Source organism: Littorina saxatilis, linkage group LG5, assembly GCF_037325665.1.
Source record: "Littorina saxatilis isolate snail1 linkage group LG5, US_GU_Lsax_2.0, whole genome shotgun sequence".
NCBI classification, from domain to species: domain Eukaryota; kingdom Metazoa; phylum Mollusca; class Gastropoda; order Littorinimorpha; family Littorinidae; genus Littorina; species Littorina saxatilis.
Genome location: NC_090249.1, coordinates 23,483,440 through 23,502,600, shown reverse-complemented (window position 1 = coordinate 23,502,600; position 19,161 = coordinate 23,483,440). Strand labels below are relative to the sequence as shown.

Here is a 19,161-nt window from a genome sequence, read left to right as displayed (position 1 = left end):
CTACACTACCAGGTGTTGCCGACTCAGAGACAGTGATGTCGGACAGGTACCAACCCCGTCCAGATAACGGCTCGTCATGACCCACCACAAGACGCTGCAGGTTGCCTAGCGACACCGCCTCCATTGTGAACACATCAACCTGCAACACAAAGTCAGTGAACCACAGTTGATTACACAGTCGAACCTATCCTGGCGACCACCTCTTCATTACGACCACCTGCCCGTTGTGACCATCCAAAAGGATCCCCAACGAGTTTTTTTCTGTATAAATTCACCTACTCATAATAACAACCACTTGTCTATCTTGACCACTTTTGGTCGGTTCCTCGGGAAGTCGTTATAGACAGGTTTGACTGTACCACATCTGTCATACTCACAAGACAGTGTAAAGCTCATCTGCAATTACAACCACATCAACATCACTGAGATTACTCAGAGCCAAATAATATTGCTCCATAAAAAACTTAAGTAACTAAAGTGCTGATTTCTCCTAAAAGAAAGCCAAAGTATACACTTTGAGTTCATCTTGGATATCAGAGTTTTCTACCTCTTTTTACTGTTTAGAAAAATATTTCATAGAAGGTTTGATTTTACACAAACTTACCTTGCCCCTGCCAAACATTTTTCCGTCAGATTTTGACTTGAAAAGCTTGCGTCTGCCGCTGTCCCCTCTCTCCCCATGCAGTGTAATGTACACCTCTGCGTCTGTGTCTGCACCTTCTTCATCTCCTGTGTAAACTTTGATCTGGTACACACGCACTGAAAAAAAGGATGTACGGTTCAGGAATAAGGATTTTTTTCCCCACTCTCCAAAAAGAAAACATGCACACAGTCTCAAAAAATCGTACCACTTACAAAAACATGCTCTCTCTCTCTCCCTATCCACACGATGAGAAAGGAAACAAAATTGAATCCATCTCAAATTGACAAACATGTTGAAGAGACATGAAAAAGCAACAACCAAACTGAGCAAAAATTAGATCTTAGATTCTTGCTAAAACAAGGTCATGTGCAGCCAAAAGACAACCTGGAACAACCATGGGACGAGGGTGATAGGTCACATGGTTAGAAAAGTCAGTGGTCATTAGCTATGCAAATTAGTAGCAGGGTAAACAAAGCAAAGGAAATGTCCCTCTGCCCTTATCATAAACTCCCTTGTTATCACAAGAATTTTTCTTGATTGTGGAAAAAATTAAAAGAAGAAGTGCCTTCCTCACTTCAAAAGCAACAGAAGCGCTCCATCAAGAAAAATCCAAAAATTCTTATTTCATGAAGACAGTGCTTCAGTGCTAGTAAAAACCGTGAGACACTCACAATTGTCTATTATGAAGTGAGAAACAACATATCAATGATATCTGTTACAGCAGTAAAATACCCACCAGGCAACGGAGTCTCCCCATGGAAAGCAACTGGTAGTTCTCTGCACACTTCAAGGTCATCATGTTTCCGTGACAACCACCGATGCACTTGGAATGGTAGACTCTCCCCATCAGTAATATTTACCATGATCAGCTGGAAAATACCACAAGCATTTTAAAATGTATCCACTTCCCCCAAAAGCGGCGTTTGGCTGCCTTAATGACGAGGTAAAAACGGTCATACACGTTAAAAAAAAAACACTCGTGCAAAAGACATGAGTGTACTTGGGAGTTTCAGCCCATGAATGAAGAAGAAGATGAAGAAGAAATTTATCAACTGAATTTCTTAACTTCCAAGAACTCTCAACACTCTCCCTCAGTGATTTTTCTTGACAGCATACCATCTGGGAAAAGTCTTCAATGCGAGAATCGAATTTGCAATACGTATTACAAAAGCACATGTCGAGATGCACAAAGCCAGTCAAAATTAGAGATATGTATAGACTAGCTATAACCAGTCTCATATTTCCCAGTGTATCTTTTGCTATTGGTAGCCCAGTACATACCAAATGCTTAAAACCATACTTGCTCTCCACACAACTTTGTTTTAGCACACATACAGCAAAAAGACAGCATGTAGCACTGCAGTTAAATTGAGTTTGTCTTAAGCAGAGACGATCCTTTTAAGTGAGTTCCTGTTGTGGATCAACCTGAATAGTTTAATCAGGGGATTACGTCTGCACAATATACACACACACACACACACACACACACACACACACACACACACACACACACACACACACACACACACACACTAAAAACAAGCAGTTTCATACCTTCTCCAGAAACCACTGAGCATCAGGAATTTTTTCAGACAGCCCCACACGAATCTTGAAGAGCTTTCCGGTCTGTTCTGGATCGATCACAATCTGTAAAACAGAACTTCATGCAGCAGTCTGAATGACAATTAGCTCAAGGCCTGTTTAGCACTGACTGAAGCAACATATGAAACCGTTCTGACAGGCAGGGCATAACACAGGACAATGAATACAAAATTTTATAAGTAAATTTTAATTTAATTAATATACTTACCCAACTCACATATAGCAATTAACTCTAGTTCAGTGCTGGTTACGCTGTACGCGTCCCCTTGGTAACAAGGGAGACCACTCTAAAAAAGAGAGTGACCAATCCCATAAGGCCAGACCAACTACCGGTCCGACTTCCGTATGCGTGCGCATACGCCGCCATTTGTATCATTCCATCGAAGCCCAACTCACTCCCTTTTTTAGTCCCAAATACCACCACAGCGGGGAGGCGGGAGGGATTAAACGATGTGAGTTGGGTAAGTATATTAATTAAATTAAAATTTACTTATAAAATTTTGTATTAAATTACATACACTATACCCAACTCACATATAGCAGATTGCTACTATAGGTGGTGGGTACTTACCAAAATTCAACCACGCAGGACTTGCCCCGCGGCTACCATCGCTGGTAGCGCAGAGCTGCCATCCTGCCTCAGTGAAGCGACGTCCCTGAGGTAAAAGTTTATAAAAACATCCTCTGATCTCCAGTATGCTGATTCTAGCACTTCAGCCAGACGACCAGACTTGAGGACGGCCAAAGAGGCCGCCCAGGCTCTTGACTCATGAGTTCTTGCAGAGGTGAGAGGCAAGACAGCCCTAGACTCTCCTGACTGAGCCTCCCACCAGGCATAAGCCTGCTTGATCAGTGTAGATACCCACTTGGTCAACGTGACCTTCGCAATATCCTTATCCCTAGCTGTGTTTAAGGAAATAAAGAGCAGCTTTTGGGTTTCTGAGCGAATATGCCGAGTTCGTGACAGGTAGAGGCTGAGCGACCGGACGGGACAATTAGCTAGATCTGGATCTCCAGGAGCTAAAACCGTGCTTAACGGCAAGATATGCAAAACAGGCGAAACATGACCGGGCTTCTGATTCTTAGCGAGGAAGCCGGGAATAAATTTGAGAGACAACGAACCATCCTTTTCAAAGGAAATGTCTTTCCCTAGACCGGACAAAGCATGAATTTCGCTACCTCTCCTTGAAGTAGCAAGCAAAGTTAAAAACACGGCCTTGCGAGTCAAATTAAGCAAAGTAGCCGAACGGATGGGCTCAAACTCCCCCGAGGCTAAGAAACGTAAAACCAAAAATAAATCCCAGGCAGGGAGGTGCGATTTAACCCGAGCGGCTGTAAGGGAAGCGCCCTTCAGAACACTAGAGATCACCCCGCCAAGTGAGATCTTACGCCCCAACTGTAAAAGAGTTGAGGATATCGCCGACCTCCTTACTCTAAGGGAAGAGGGAGAACCTCCCTGCTCTGCCAACCACGCAAGGTGGTTGGCTACCTGCATGGACCTTGGTGCAAGGGGATTAACCCCGTTAAGCGCGCACCACCTAGCCCAAGCTGCCCAGTGCGAAGAGTATACCGAAGTTGTAGACTCTCTATGGGCGTGGCGGACGAACTTTACAGTAGACGCAGAGGCCCCCGCCTTAAGCAGAGCGCTTCGGATAGAATCCAGGCGTGAAGGCTCAAGAGCCGCGGATTTTCGTGGGGGATGCCTGACCGAGGCTGCACGAGGTCCCCCTTTTTCACGGCGAGAGGGATCGGAGGCCGAACTGCTAGACGCAGTAGGTCGGGAAACCAGTGCTGGCTTGGCCAAAACGGAGCGACCAGAACCAGCGCTGGCTTCTCTAAGTCTACTTTTCTGAGGACCTTTCCGAGGAGGCAAAACGGAGGGAACGCATACGCTGTCAGGTTTGCCCAACTGATTTCCAAGGCATTCACCTTCCAGGCCAGAGGATCTGGGAAGGGGGAGACAAAGAGAGGGAGCCTTGCTGAAAACCTCGTTGCGAAAAGATCGATCACCGGCTTGTCTATCTGCAACCAGAGACGATCCAGGGATTGGTGTGAAAGGGTCCACTCCGAGTGAACCACCTTGTCCCCCCTGCTCAAACTGTCCGCCAGGACGTTCAGACTTCCCTTCAGGTAAACAGCTGAAAGAAGGATGCCATGAGAGTTGCACCACTTCAGAATGAGGCAGGCTTTGTCTGACAGACTGGGAGACCGTGTCCCCCCCTGCTTGTTCACATACGACGCCACCGTCGTGTTGTCTGTGTGAATCCTGACATGTCTGCCCTCCAGCAAGGGCCTGAACGCCCGCAGAGCCAGAGAGACTGCCTCCAACTCCAGCAGATTGATGTGAAGGGAGCTTAGTGTTGAGTCCCACACCCCCGACACCATCTGCCCGTCTAGATGAGCCCCCCACCCTGACAGAGAAGCATCCGTAAAGAGCTCCTTCTCTGGCTGAGGGCACACAATGGGAACTCCCTGAAAGAGCACCGGGAGCAGCCACGCGCGAGTGGTCTCCAGAAACCACACCCCAAGAGGGATCTGAACGTTCCAATCCTGGACTGACTGGTCCCACCTTGACTGCAGAGCGACCTGAAACGGCCGTTTGTTCACTCTGCCCAGCGGGATAAGAGTTGCCATAGACTCCATTTGCCCCAGCACCGACGTAAGAACCCGAGCACTGGCCTGATTCTCTCCGTCGAGAGAGCGTATCAGTGCCTGGAGTTTGTCCACTCGTCTCTGAGACGGGCGAACTGACCAGGCCCGCGTATCGAACTCCATGCCCAGATACACAAAACTTTGGGATGGAACCAGTTCCGATTTTGTGCGATTGATCGAGAATCCCAGCTGCGAAGCTTGACTCAGAACCGTCTGAGTATGCAGATCGCAGAGATCCTTTTGCTGGTGCAGGATTAACCAGTCGTCCAGATAGGCTCTTAACCGGACCCCGTCCTTCCTTACAAGAGCGCACAGCTGCCGCACAACCATCGTGAACACCCAAGGGGCTAGCGACAGGCCAAACGGCAGAGCTCTGAACTGATACACTTTGTCCCCCCAGGGGAAGCGTAGCCACTTCCTGTCCGAAACGTGAATGAGGATGTGGAAGTACGCGTCTGTTAAGTCTACAGACGTCGCCCAGTCCCCCGGACGCAACGCCTCCCGAACAGAGGTAGCCGTCTCCATGGTGAACCGTATTGTTCGTAAGAACTTGTTCAGAGAGGAAAGATCCAAGACCGGCCTCCAAGCCCCCGAGGCTTTTGGTACTACGAACAGCCGCCCGTAATACCCCGGAGACCGCAGATCTAAGACCTCCTCTATTGCTCCCTTGAGCAACAGAGCAGTCACTTCCTTTTGAACAGCATCTCGTGCTTCTAGATCCTTTGGCGCCCTGCAGGGCGGGATTATCCTGACCAGAGGAGCCTTCTCCTCTGACCAGAGCAGCCGGAACCCCGAACGCACGATCCCAGTAACCCACTTGCTGTCCACTAATTGTAGCCAGGAAGTGAGGGCCCTGGACGGGCCGCCCGCTACAACAAGCGCGGGGGCTACCGGGACGTGCTGTTCGGGGAAGTTTCATTGGGGGTGAGGCTTGCGCCCCGACCCCCTAGAGCCTCCAAAAGACTGCCCCCTCTTCTGATAGGGCGCTCCACGGCCCCTACCCCTAGAGGCAAAGGACTGTTTATGCGCCTTGCCACCCCCAGAAGAGGAAGCCTGAGTCTTGCTGGCAGCCTGAGTCTGCGTGCTGGACTTGCTCTGCGGCTTCTGGAACCCGTGCTGCGCGATGCGCGCAATCGCAATGTCTCTCGCATCCTGGGTCTCTTTCCGGAGAGCGTCAAGAGAAGATTGACCCAGCAGAGCACCCTCCGAAAAAGGCGAGACCTTCAGACCCTCTATGGTAGCCTTGTCCGAGATCTTAGAACCCGCCAAAAAGGCTGACCTCCTAGACAACACCGCATGGGTGTAAAGCCTTGCCGACAAAGCCATCTGCTCTCTCGTCACTTTAGCCAAAGTAGACAGGAGAGTAGTAGCCACAGCAGGAGAAGCGTCGAACCGAAACTCAAAAGGATCGAGCGAGGACGCAATAGATCGAGAGAGCGACCTCTGTAACGACTCAGAGACAGAGGACAACTCTAGAAGAGACCTACCGGTCTCCTCTATGGCCAACAGAGAACTTTCAGTGCAAGGGACAGGCTTGTCCTTCCTGTAAGCATCCTCTCTTAGACTGGCCAGTTCCGGTGAAACCGGAAGTGCACAAGATGGCAAAGCAAAGGATTCGATCAAGTTGACCGGAAACGGATTCAGCCTAAAGCTGTGCGAAGAGGAAGCAGGACGATCCCCCTCTTTCACAACCCAAGGCAACACTTCCTCCGGAACCTCACCATGCTGAGCTAGCAGAGGGACCGGAGCATGCCGTTTACCCTTCAGGGTAGATGCCATCTCGACAGCAATAGTCGGCGATTCCCGAAAGCGGAAGTGAGGCTTCTGCTCCCTCGCACCCCGGAAATCGTCCAGTGCCGAAAGGGGTGGGGCAAGATTCATCTTACTTTCCACCACCCCTTCCGGGAAGAACTTAAACGCCGCTTCCGCTGCCAGTGCCACCATGGCTGGGAGCTTGAAGGGCAAGTTCAGTTGGGTGTCCCCCGGAACGGAAGGAGCACCCTCGTCAGTATCCCCGTCCTGCTCTTGAAAGCAGTCCGGAAACCGACCCTCGGACACACCGTGTTCCGACCAAGGATCGTCACCGACAACTTCCTGCCCCCTGGGCGGAAGAGGACTCAGCACCTCGCCGGCACTCTCTATGAGTTGCGGACCGAGAGCCTTACCCTTTCGCTGATCAGGGCCCAGACCCGCAACCGACCCCCTGTCACAGCAGGAGGGGCCAGCCGCGGTATCTGAGCTTTCGCGGTGCAACTTTCGTTGGCCCGCTACTCGCTCCTGACCACGCACACCGCTTTCGCCAGAGAACCCAGCTACTCGCGGTGTCAACATACCTTTGTCAAGTGCGGGCACGTTCAGCAAAGACACCCAGCGTGAGCCACCATCCTGCGGAGCATGAACATCTGCCTGAGTCACAGTAGCAGACGGCCGGGCGGAAGTAGAGGAGGAAGTCAAAGGAGACGACCCGATCCTGGCAAGAGAACAAACATCCGAAACACCGGACGGGAGGGAACGAAGTTCCTCCCTAGTAGAGGAAAGCTCCGACGCTAATGTCGAAACTTGCGCACTAAGTGTCAACAACAGAGAAGCTACCTCCGCATTAGCTAAACCTGGGCAAGGTGTGGAATCCGAAACACCGGAGGCCAAGCCAGAAACATTAACTTTATCTAAGGCAACTTTAGACAGAGGAGGGCTAACATGCTTGTCAGCCAAAACCGGTGACTTAGCGGAAGACGAATCAGAAGTCAAAGACGCGTCAAGTCCAGCGCTCTTACTAGACTTACGCGAAGATTTCCTAGAAGGAGTCGCATCAGCCGAGACCTGTCTCGAACTAGGCTTCTTCAACGCACTATCTTTGAGTGCCGCTTCCGCCATTACAACAACAAACTCACAAAAATTTTCAGTCAAAAAATTTATAAGTTCGAAAGCAGCGACAAACGTCGCTAAAGTTGCGATAAATCAGAAAGATCTCACCCCACACAGCGTAGGAACAGGTGTAAAGCTTCAGGCGGTACCAAGGGGTGCATCCGAAGTCCTAAGACCAAGGTGTAAAGCTGACAACAGCAGGAGCGTACATAAAACGCGACCAGACCCTTGGATCGCTGAGAGTGGAATGATACAAATGGCGGCGTATGCGCACGCATACGGAAGTCGGACCGGTAGTTGGTCTGGCCTTATGGGATTGGTCACTCTCTTTTTTAGAGTGGTCTCCCTTGTTACCAAGGGGACGCGTACAGCGTAACCAGCACTGAACTAGAGTTAATTGCTATATGTGAGTTGGGTATAGTGTATGTAATTTAATAGGGAGATAATCAAAAAGGGAAATAATCCATGAAGATGTACAGACTTATTTTGCAGTTAAAGGTGTGACTTCCGCCAATGAAGAAAAACGTATCCACTCATCTATCAATGTAGCCCAAAATTACTTGTTGTGAAAGGAGACCTGCAATGTACCAGCTGTTTGAATGGTTGCCAGGGACGGGCGCTGTGGCGGGGTGGTAAGACGTCGGCCTCTTAATCGGAAGGTCGAGGGTTCGAATCCCGGCTGCGGCCGCCTGGTGGGTTAAGTGTGGAGATTTTTCCGGTCTCCCAGGTCAACTTATGTGCAGACCTGCTAGTGACTCATCCCCCTTCGTGTGTACACGCAAGCACAAGACCAAGTGCGCACGGAAAAGATCCTGTAATCCATGTCAGAGTTCGGTGGATATAGAAACACGAAAATACCCAGCATGCTTCCTCCGAAAGCGGCGTATGGCTGCCTAAATGGCGGGGTAAAAACGGTCATACACGTACAAATCCACTCGTGCGTGTGCAAAAACACGAGTGTACTTGGGAGTCGAAGCCCATGAACGAAGAAGAAGAATGGTTGCCAGGGACACCAGCCTCTGCTCCCCCCTCACCACTTATTTTATGGTTGCCTGTTCGAACACTTCCCTCTTTCTCAGATTTAGTTGTTGATAATGACTGTAAATGTACCTCCAGTCTAAGATTCCCTCCCCTTTAGGACTTGGTCTTTTCAAATTTATAGCAGTCTTTTCACGGGGGTATCACTACACGGCTGTACATTAGCCAACTTTTAGTTCAACTGGCTCCTCTACAAAACAACATTTCAACACACGTAATACACCAATTACCATAGACTCATCAGTGTGGCCTGGCTGAAAGACTCCATCCTCCCCCTTTCCAACCAGCATGGGTCCGACGCTGCCCCGACTTCCGTAAGCGTGCAGAACAACGGTGTCCAAACACGCCATGTCTACTTGTGGACCAGTGGTCAGAAGCAAGCGCCAGGTACCCACTGGTGTGGAGAACAAAAATAAAGAGCATGTGAATGTTATAAGCAGGTTTTCAATAGATTTAAATGTTTCTTGTCTACGGTTTACAATGAGAAAAACTGCATTGATTTTTAGACAGTTAATGGCGTCAATAAATAAAGCTTTGAATACATGAATCTTAAAAGCATGTTATTTGCCAAGAATTTTCTGTGTGATGGTTGAGAATAAAAACTGCTACATGTAAAGTACGTACGACTTAAATTCATCTTCCCTGATTGCAATTTTAAAATAATTTGTATCTTTTTCATTTTAATTACTGAATTTGTAGATTATCTGCCTTGCTATAATAAACTTTAAATTTCACCGATCAGAAAAAAACACGCTCCAAAGATATTCTATCAGAAGCTAATTCCATGCTCTTAATTCAGCTCTTGCAAAGCACGCAATGAGTGAAGACAAATTAGCAGTCTACCTAAACACTATCAGGATGGCATGTTGTTATAACTAGGTTGAGAGAAAATGACTACTTTGCATTCAAGGGGTCTTTCTCTATCCAAACATTCATGAAGTCAGCCCTACTTCAAATGTAATTCAAGTGTAAGCTAAACAAACAAACAAACACACATGCACACACACACACACATTATTATATGAAGTCTTATATCGCACGCGTATCTCCAGACTCGGACTCAAGGCGCAGGGATCTATTTATGCCGTGTGAGATGGAATTTTTTTTTTTACACAATACATCACGCATTCACATCGACCAGCAGATCGCAGCCATTTCGGCGCATATCCTACTTTTCACGGCCTATTATTCCAAGCTCAAGGCACACACACACACATACACACATACACACACACACATACACACACACACACACACACACATACACAAAGACCAAGCAAACAAATAAATGCTTGGTTTTGGTTGCCTCAAACCTACTTTTTTTTCAGACTGATCTACTCAGCTTAAAATGCTAACTTTTGTCAGCCAAACAAATAAAATGTATTCATCAGTAATTTCACTGGGTGGCAAACAGAAGCAAAACATCTACAGCTAAGTGCCTAAAGCTTCACACGTGAGTACTGAAAAGTTACTTACACTGGAATTAAGTCCATTCACTGCGCTGCAGCTGGTTGTAGCACACGACGTGCTACGGCAAAAAGCAACCGAGGTATTTCCAAAATCCCTCCTTTTTTATTTCAAGTGCTAAAGTTACGCGTGAAAACGAATGTCACTCAGAACTTTACTCCGTTCAATGACTGTAATTGAAACTGCACTACAGAGAATAATATTGAGACCTGCACAACGGTCGACAATCTTACTGTTTCAATTCCCGATTCGGCCCGAAGATTTTCCGATCACTATAGTTACAACAAATGGGCCAGCGATTTTCTGCAGCCCAGTGAGTGGAAGGATAGGGTGACAAACAGAGGCACTAATCAACTGAGTAAGAAAATATTGACTGACCAACCAACTGACTAGATCTGACACAATTAATTTTCAATAAATAAATCATTGTAATAATAAACTGACTCATCAATCGACACATCAGTTACAAGGTCCTGATCTTAGCTGGTTTGACTGATTTTCATTGACTAAGTGAGTTATTTTAACTCACTGACTGATTGACTGACTGACTGAATGAATGACTGACTGACAGACTGACTGAGAAGCTGAATAGTGCATTTTTGTACATTACCCTCTGGTTTTGGTGTTGGCCCTGTTTCCACCACTTCAGGCACAACTGAAATTTGAATAAAATATCCCGTTAACATTACACATCAAAACAATGAATCACCTGCCCGCCTCTCAAACATGCAGGCATGTACATAACACAAACACTTACAATAAATATATGTGTTCACTAATTTATTTCACACCCTTGAGAATTTTTCACGTTTCATTCAAAATTATTTCCTCCGAAAACGGCGTATGGCTGCCTAAATGGCGGGGTAAAAAAACGGTCATACACGTAAAAAAAACACTCGTGCAAAAAACACGAGTGTACGTGGGAGTTTCAGCCCACGAACGCAGAAGAAGATTCAAAATTATAGTCATCAAATCTACAACTTACATGCTTTACACTTGACTATCATAGAATGGAAAAGTGTCAATTTTCTGCTAGCTCTAGTCGTCTTTTTTTGTATTTGTATGTTAAATATCTGTCCTTTTCTCCTTCTTTCAGGGGCTTGAATGTTAGTTACAATAAAGAATGTTCTATCAGTATTTTAGCACCCACGTCTTGGGATGCAGTACTGCAGCAACACACGTACATGTACACACACTAGCTAGTACACATACACACCCACACCAGCTAGTACACACAGACACACAGAGATTCATCCACACTCTCTCTTGCTCTCTTATCTCTCTTTCTCTTGATGTATCATTCAAATGGGTGCAGTAAACAACACATATGCACAATGTTCATGCTTTAGCACTGAAGTCAGAATTTCTTGTGAGTATGTGTGTGTGTATACACTGACAAGAACAAACCTCATACCAAACCAAACATGACAGGACAGGAGTAGAGGTTAAACTAAGAGACCGAACAAAACATACAGCACAATGTATACAGTGCCTCCATGTCAGTTCAACGTGGTAGCTCATTCCAGTCAATGTGAAGACATTGATTCTGCCAAAGTCTGCATCATCTTATATTTCAAGCCAATGCAAGTGAACAGATTTGATGTATTTACTGTGAACTGTGAGCTTTCATGGTTCAAAATTTGCTTGAGTAATCAATGGTGTTATGGATATCGGTGAGTTGAGAGGTCTTATTGCTTTGTAACAATTTTTGGTTTTTGTAACACGAGTTTTAAAACTTTAGCAACTATGTCAAAAGGAATTAATGTCTTAAATGATTCCTTTCACCTCTCACCAGCTTGAGGTTGTACAACAGCCAACACCTACTCAGGTAAGTTCTTTCATTTATCCCATACCTGTTTGTATGTCTGTTCACCACAAAGACCATAAGGTTGACATATATACGCACCCTGAATGTTTTGTTTTGTCTAAAATTAACGATCCATAAACTAACTTTCTTTTTTCTTTTTTGATAATAAATTAGCCAAGTGACTGGCAAAGCTGTGAGTGCTGCACTGAATCTGAGTTCAGTTTTTCAGATTTTGTATGATGTATGGCAAGGTCAAGGAGAATAATTTGGTTGCAAGCATGGCTTGGAGGGTGAAATGTTATTACAGAATCCATTTCAATGATCAGTTTTAAATGTGTCCAGGAGACAGAGAGTAGTTTTTTGTATAAAAGAAATACAGTCGAACGTGCCCTTACAACCACCTTTCAAAGGCGATCACCTGCCCACAACGTCCACTCCTCAAGGATCCCAGGCGCCTTTTTCTTCTCTATAATGCACCTTTCCATAGCAACCACCTCTCTATAATGCACCTTTCCACAGCAACCACCTCTCTATAATGCACCTTTCCATAGCAACCACCTCTCTATAATGCACCTTTCCATAGCAACCACCTCATAATAGACAGGTTTGACTGTAGATATACATTCAGTACCCAAGCCATCTTGATCTGGCTGTCAGAGATGTTACGGGATGTGTCTCCACCTCAAAGGATTGAAGAGTTATAGGATGTAATCTTCCACCTCAAGGGATTGAAGAGTTATAGGATGTAATCTTCCACCTCAAGGGATTGAAGAGTTATAGGATGTAATCTTCCACCTCAAGGGATTGAAGAGTTATATGATGTAATCTTCCACCTCAAGGGATTGAAGAGTTATAGGATGTAATCTTCCACCTCAAGGGATTGAAGAGTTATAGGATGTAATCTTCCACCTCAAAGGATTGAAGAGTTATAGGATGTAATTTTCCACCTCAAGGGATTGAAGAGTTATAGGATGTAATCTTCCACCTCAAAGGATTGAAGAGTTATAGGATGTAATTTTCCACCTCAAGGGATTGAAGAGTTATAGGATGTAATCTTCCACCTCAAGGGATTGAAGAGTTATAGGATGTAATTTTCCACCTCAAGGGATTGAAGAGTTATAGGATGTAATCTTCCACCTCAAGGGATTGAAGAGTTATAGGATGCAATCTTCCACCTCAAAGGATTGAAGAGTTATAGGATGTAATTTTCCACCTCAAGGGATTGAAGAGTTATAGGATGCAATCTTCCACCTCAAGGGATTGAAGAGTTATAGGATGTAATCTTCCACCTCAAGGGATTGAAGAGTTATAGGATGTAATCTTCCACCTCAAGGGATTGAAGAGTTATAGGATGTAATTTTCCACCTCAAAGGATTGAAGAGTTATAGGATGTAATTTTCCACCTCAAGGGATTGAAGAGTTATAGGATGCAATCTTCCACCTCAAGGGATTGAAGAGTTATAGGATGTAATCTTCCACCTCAAGGGATTGAAGAGTTATAGGATGTAATCTTCCACCTCAAGGGATTGAAGAGTTATAGTATGTAATTTTTCACCTCAAAGGATTGAAGAGTTATAGGATGTAATCTTCCACCTCAAGGGATTGAAGAGTTATAGGATGTAATCTTCCACCTCAAGGGATTGAAGAGTTATAGGATGTAATCTTCCACCTCAAGGGATTGAAGAGTTATAGGATGTAATCTTCCACCTCAAGGGATTGAAGAGTTATAGGATGTAATCTTCCACCTCAAGGGATTGAAGAGTTATAGGATGTAATTTTCCACCTCAAAGGATTTAAGAGTTATAGGATGTAATTTTCCACCTCAAGGGATTGAAGAGTTATAGGATGCAATCTTCCACCTCAAGGGATTGAAGAGTTATAGGATGTAATCTTCCACCTCAAGGGATTGAAGAGTTATAGGATGTAATCTTCCACCTCAAGGGATTGAAGAGTTATAGGATGTAATCTTCCACCTCAAGGGATTGAAGAGTTATAGGATGTAATCTTCCACCTCAAGGGATTGAAGAGTTATAGGATGTAATTTTCCACCTCAAAGGATTGAAGAGTTATAGGATGTAATTTTCCACCTCAAGGGATTGAAGAGTTATAGGATGCAATCTTCCACCTCAAGGGATTGAAGAGTTATAGGATGTAATCTTCCACCTCAAGGGATTGAAGAGTTATAGGATGTAATCTTCCACCTCAAGGGATTGAAGAGTTATAGGATGTAATTTTCCACCTCAAAGGATTGAAGAGTTATAGGATGTAATTTTCCACCTCAAGGGATTGAATAGTTATAGGATGCAATCTTCCACCTCAAGGGATTGAAGAGTTATAGGATGTAATCTTCCACCTCAAGGGATTGAAGAGTTATAGGATGTAATCTTCCACCTCAAGGGATTGAAGAGTTATAGGATGTAATCTTCCACCTCAAGGGATTGAAGAGTTATAGTATGTAATTTTTCACCTCAAAGGATTGAAGAGTTATAGTATGTAATTTTTCACCTCAAAGGATTGAAGAGTTATAGGATGTAATTTTCCACCTCAAAGGATTAAAGAGTCAGAGGGATCAGGAAAAAGACAGGAGGTACATGCGTGCAAACAGGCAACAGATCTTTCACCCAGGTGATATTGGTGGCAGAAACACTCAGCCAAATGATAGTCACTGTACAGGAACAAACAGGTGTTACTTTTTTTTACAGATGAGTTGCTTGCAAAAAAACAAAAAACAAAAACAAACAAAAACACGAAAAATAAACCACACCCTCAAGTCAGTGCTAGTCATTAAACCACTCATGCAGTTGTACTTCAAACCAAGTCAAACCCGTGAGAGCAGAAAATCTGTGAGTTATTTCAGGGCAATGCACGCTTATCTCACCCTCCTCTTCCTCGTTCTCCGTTACTTCCTCTTCTGTTGTTTCTTTCACCTCTTCTTCTTTTTCTTCCGGTTCTGCTGCTTCTTCTTCTGCTACCTCTTTGTCTTCTTGAAACTCTACATGTTCTTCTTCTTTCCTTTCTTCTGTTTTGTTGTCTTCTAACAAGTTATCCTCGTCAGACTCTGTTGGAAACGTAATGTCTTCATCTTCTGTTGCATCTGCTGCTTCAGCGTTTTGTTCGGTCTCTGTTGTAACTGTTGATTCTTCTTCTTCTACCATTTCTTCTTCTTTCTCCTGTTCTATTTCTTCTTCCTTTGTTTCTTCTTCAATGTTCTCTTCTTCTTCCTCCACTTTTTCTTCTTCCTCCACTTTTTCTACCTCGTCTTCCGTCTTAACCTCTTTTTCCTCAATGGTTGTTTCATCCGTGTTCGTCTTCTCTTCACTCTCTTTCTCTTCTGAAACGTCCTCACTCACTTCTTCCACAGTCTTCTCTTCTTCCTCCTCAGCAATGTCCTTCAAGTCTTCACTGACCTCTTGTTCAGTCTTTGGAATAGATTGCACATCGTCGACCGGTTTACTTTCGACTACTTCTTCTTCCGGAGCGCTTTTGCTGAAGCTTTCCTCTTTGAAAGACACAGCCTTGATGAGAACTGGAGTTCTGTTGACCGACTGGGCTGTGTTGCAACAGGAGACAGAATGCAAGTGTTCGTCTTTACTTTGACAAAAACCACACCGTGTCTTTTAGTCTTCAAGATTGACCTTCCTTATTGCGGTGTTCCAGAGTAACAACAAATTTACCAGGTATGGAACTGTCAGTAAGGAACTGTATAACTGAAACTTTCAATAAACATGCACAATCTTGAACCTAAAAGTCTATTTTCATTTCATTTTCTTTACTATGATGTCTATCCCATCGCTGGGAAACTCGGGTAGCTTCTTCACAGTGGAAAGCTAGCAGCAACAAGAGTCGCGCTACTCAGGTGTGTCAGTGTTAACCAACTGCATGCACTTTTGGCAGAATGACCCGAGGTATTTTACGTGGCCACAGTGGTGACACGAGAGTGTGACATGGATACCACCTCTGAATCTGCACATAAAGTTGACCCATGTCTGTCCCGGCCCGGATTCGAAACTATGACCTGAGGACCACAAGTCCAGTGCTCTACCAACTGAGCTATCATATGCATGTTCAAATGAACATTCTCAGTGATACAGTTTCTACTGACAGTCCCATGCCTGGTATATTCCTTGGAACACAGCAATTTGGAAGGTGCGCTTAAACAGATAAAGTCTGAATAGAAATTAGCCTTCGGTGCTTGTTTCTTCTCTAAAGCTGAACTGAAAAGATCACACTAACAAACAGACCTGCCATCATAAACTTTTTATAGGGCAAGAAAGAATCTGCGCTGGTCACCAGTTTTCATTCAGGTATAAATCTGAAAAAGAACTTCTTCGACACGGATTCTACAAACCAGTTAATACGTAAATTGCTAAAAACATTCATAAAAGAAGACAAAAAGAACAAAACATTAACTTTAAAACCAAAAGCAAATAGATTACCAAAATACATAAAAACCAAAGAAAAGACAAATGCCTTACCTGAGACTGGCTTTGATTCACTAGTTTCTACAGAACAAACAAATAAAGCGCCGAATTAGAAAAAGACAGACAAAGCAAAATGTATGATCTAATGCCTCTCTCTGCCTATAAAACTACATTTACAGAAGAAAAGTATGCAATGCAGTAGCAATAGCGACTACAAAAAGACAACAAGGGCTTTGTTTTTGCTTTTTTCACATTTTATTTCAAAATACATACAAAATTTAATTTGTTTCTTTATACATGTACTACCCAAAATGTATATGGACTGTATTAAAACTATATAGTCTGTAAGATGATATTCATGACATGAGTTATGATAACCATAATACGAACTTCAAGCAATTTTTCACACAAAATACGTACACTGAAACAATAAAACGTTGCTCAAAACTGAGCATAACAACAATAAAAGTAAGCTGTAATGAGCCTTGTTTCCTACTTTCTCATGTTAGTGAGGATGCATGCTCTGTAATATCACTGCTGTAAAATAACCAGGGATGTTGTTAGGAATGATTATCTTTGGAAAAATGGTCATGACAATTTTAGCAAGTTTTCAGCAGTCATTGCCATTGCATTTCCACCACCATGAAAAAGTTCTGAAATTCTCCCGAAAGGATGGCAAGGCTTTCAGCAATTTAAAAGAAGTTTCGGCATTTAGTCTCCTACCAACGCTAAACAACATCCCAGATGTTTTGTTGTCAGTTTCTTTGCATTATTTGTCTGTTTGTCTACTTTATTTAGAGTACCAGAACACAATCAGCTGAGACCTTACGTGGTACAACCCAGACATGCAATGTAAAAGACAAATTTGTATCACAGATCAGTTTCAATTCAGTTAAATTTGTTCACACGGCTTCACTAAAATGCTTATCAAAACAATTCAAAATACTTCAAAAACAGCAGTTTGTTTCTTTTGGTCACATTTTTTGCTGTCTATAAACTTATGAACTTTTGATTAAAGCGTCATTTTGAAATCCATTGACATGAATGAAAATGAAATATAAGTCATCCTTGTGTTTAAAATGTTACATTATGCATTGAAATCAATTTTCGCTTCAAAAGCACCAACCTAATGCAAACTTAATTAACAAATAACACCAATGGTTCCACAAACTAAACAGTGATCTTTATGAATATGCATGACATGTTCATCAGTTGTATCATCCAATGCAATAACTTTTGGCTTGCATAAAAATAATGCTGTTTTCACATTTTGGCAGCAAACAATTAAAGATACATTGTATAAGATTGAAACATTGACTCTGAAAACAGGAATAAGATTATACAGGCAGATAGAGCATATCATGCAAAAGAGGCAAGACTTAGTTGAAATAAAATGACAACAACAATCTGTACAGTGAATAAGCACACATAAAGTGTTTGAAATTCATTTTCCATTCGATCTGTGTTTTGCTTATCTCAGGAGTACTTCAAAACAAAGAATTTTACTTTTGAGACAAAGTTTACTTCACAAATCTATGTATAAAGTTTGTTTTTCAACCGAGCAACGTTCTGCCAAACATTTATCGTTCTCTTTTACAGTGGAACCCCCTTTTACACCTCCAAAGGCTTGAGAAAGTCATGTCTTAATAAGGAGGGAGTCTTAAAATGGGGTTACATTTACAGATGAATTTTTTTTTAAATCTGAAGTAGCAAGGTCTTGAAAGTAAATTAAATTTGATGTCTTAAAAGGGGGGTTCCACTGTACCTACACAACAACAAAGAAAACAAAACACAAACACATTTATTGAACAAGGTCAACACCTTTAAAAATGTGAAATATAAAGAACATGAGCGTGATTGTAAATTACTGTGAATATTAATTTAGACCATCACCAATTAAGTGCTTAAATACCACAGTGCATGCAGAAGGCAAATCCATCACCACAACAACAAGATAAAGTTCAGTGGAACTCCCCTTTTAAGTCCCCCAATTCAAGACTCCCTCTTTTTTAAGATCTTGTTTTCTCAGACTTTCTGTTCTTAAACTCTGTACAATTACCCCCATTTTAAGATTCCCTCCTTTTTAAGATACGATTTTCTCAGATTTTTGGAGGTCTTAAAAGGGGGGTGCCACTGTATTTAGATAATCCTGACTTTTTTTTTGCCACTAAGAATGCTATCTGATGCTGATATTCTTTACAGAAAAAGGTGCATCTGTAATCACCAGCTGCTTAAATACCACTGCGCATGCGGATTAAGGCAAAACCATCACCACAACGAGAGGGTAAATTATTTATATAATGCTGACATTCTTTACCACCAAGAATGCTATCTGATGCTGATATTCTTTACAGAAAAAGGTGCATCTGTAATCACCAGCTGCTTAAATACCACAGCGCATGCAGAAGGCAAAGCCATCACCATAAGAAGAGGGGTAAGTATTTAGATAATGCTGACATTCTTTACTACATGTACCACAAAATACTACCTAGTACTGACATTCTTTACATCGAACAGTACAGGTATGAATTTACAACAGCAAAAAGACTACGGGTACAGCAAAAATTCATGCATATTTTGATCAAACTTGAATCATTAGGCCAAAAAGAAATATAGGTGTGGTTAAGGTAACATAGCCAAAAAAAAATAGGGTAGGAAGGTAGGCA

General features: G+C 43.5%; 1 protein-coding gene across 2 annotated transcripts in view; it reads right to left on the bottom strand.

The window, feature by feature from the left end:
* LOC138966606 (lipoxygenase homology domain-containing protein 1-like) overlaps nucleotides 1-19,161 on the bottom strand; it is a 99,416-nt gene that overhangs the window by 53,262 nt on the left and 26,993 nt on the right. The window contains exons 21-22 of one of the 2 annotated variants that reach the window (XM_070338888.1): nucleotides 16,550-16,576; nucleotides 10,878-10,922 (exon numbers count right to left, since the gene is read on the bottom strand). In XM_070338888.1, coding sequence (XP_070194989.1) covers nucleotides 10,878-10,922; nucleotides 16,550-16,576 — 72 coding nt within the window. The remainder of the gene's footprint in view (nucleotides 1-10,877; nucleotides 10,923-16,549; nucleotides 16,577-19,161) is intronic. The other variant, XM_070338889.1, reaches the window with a different exon arrangement.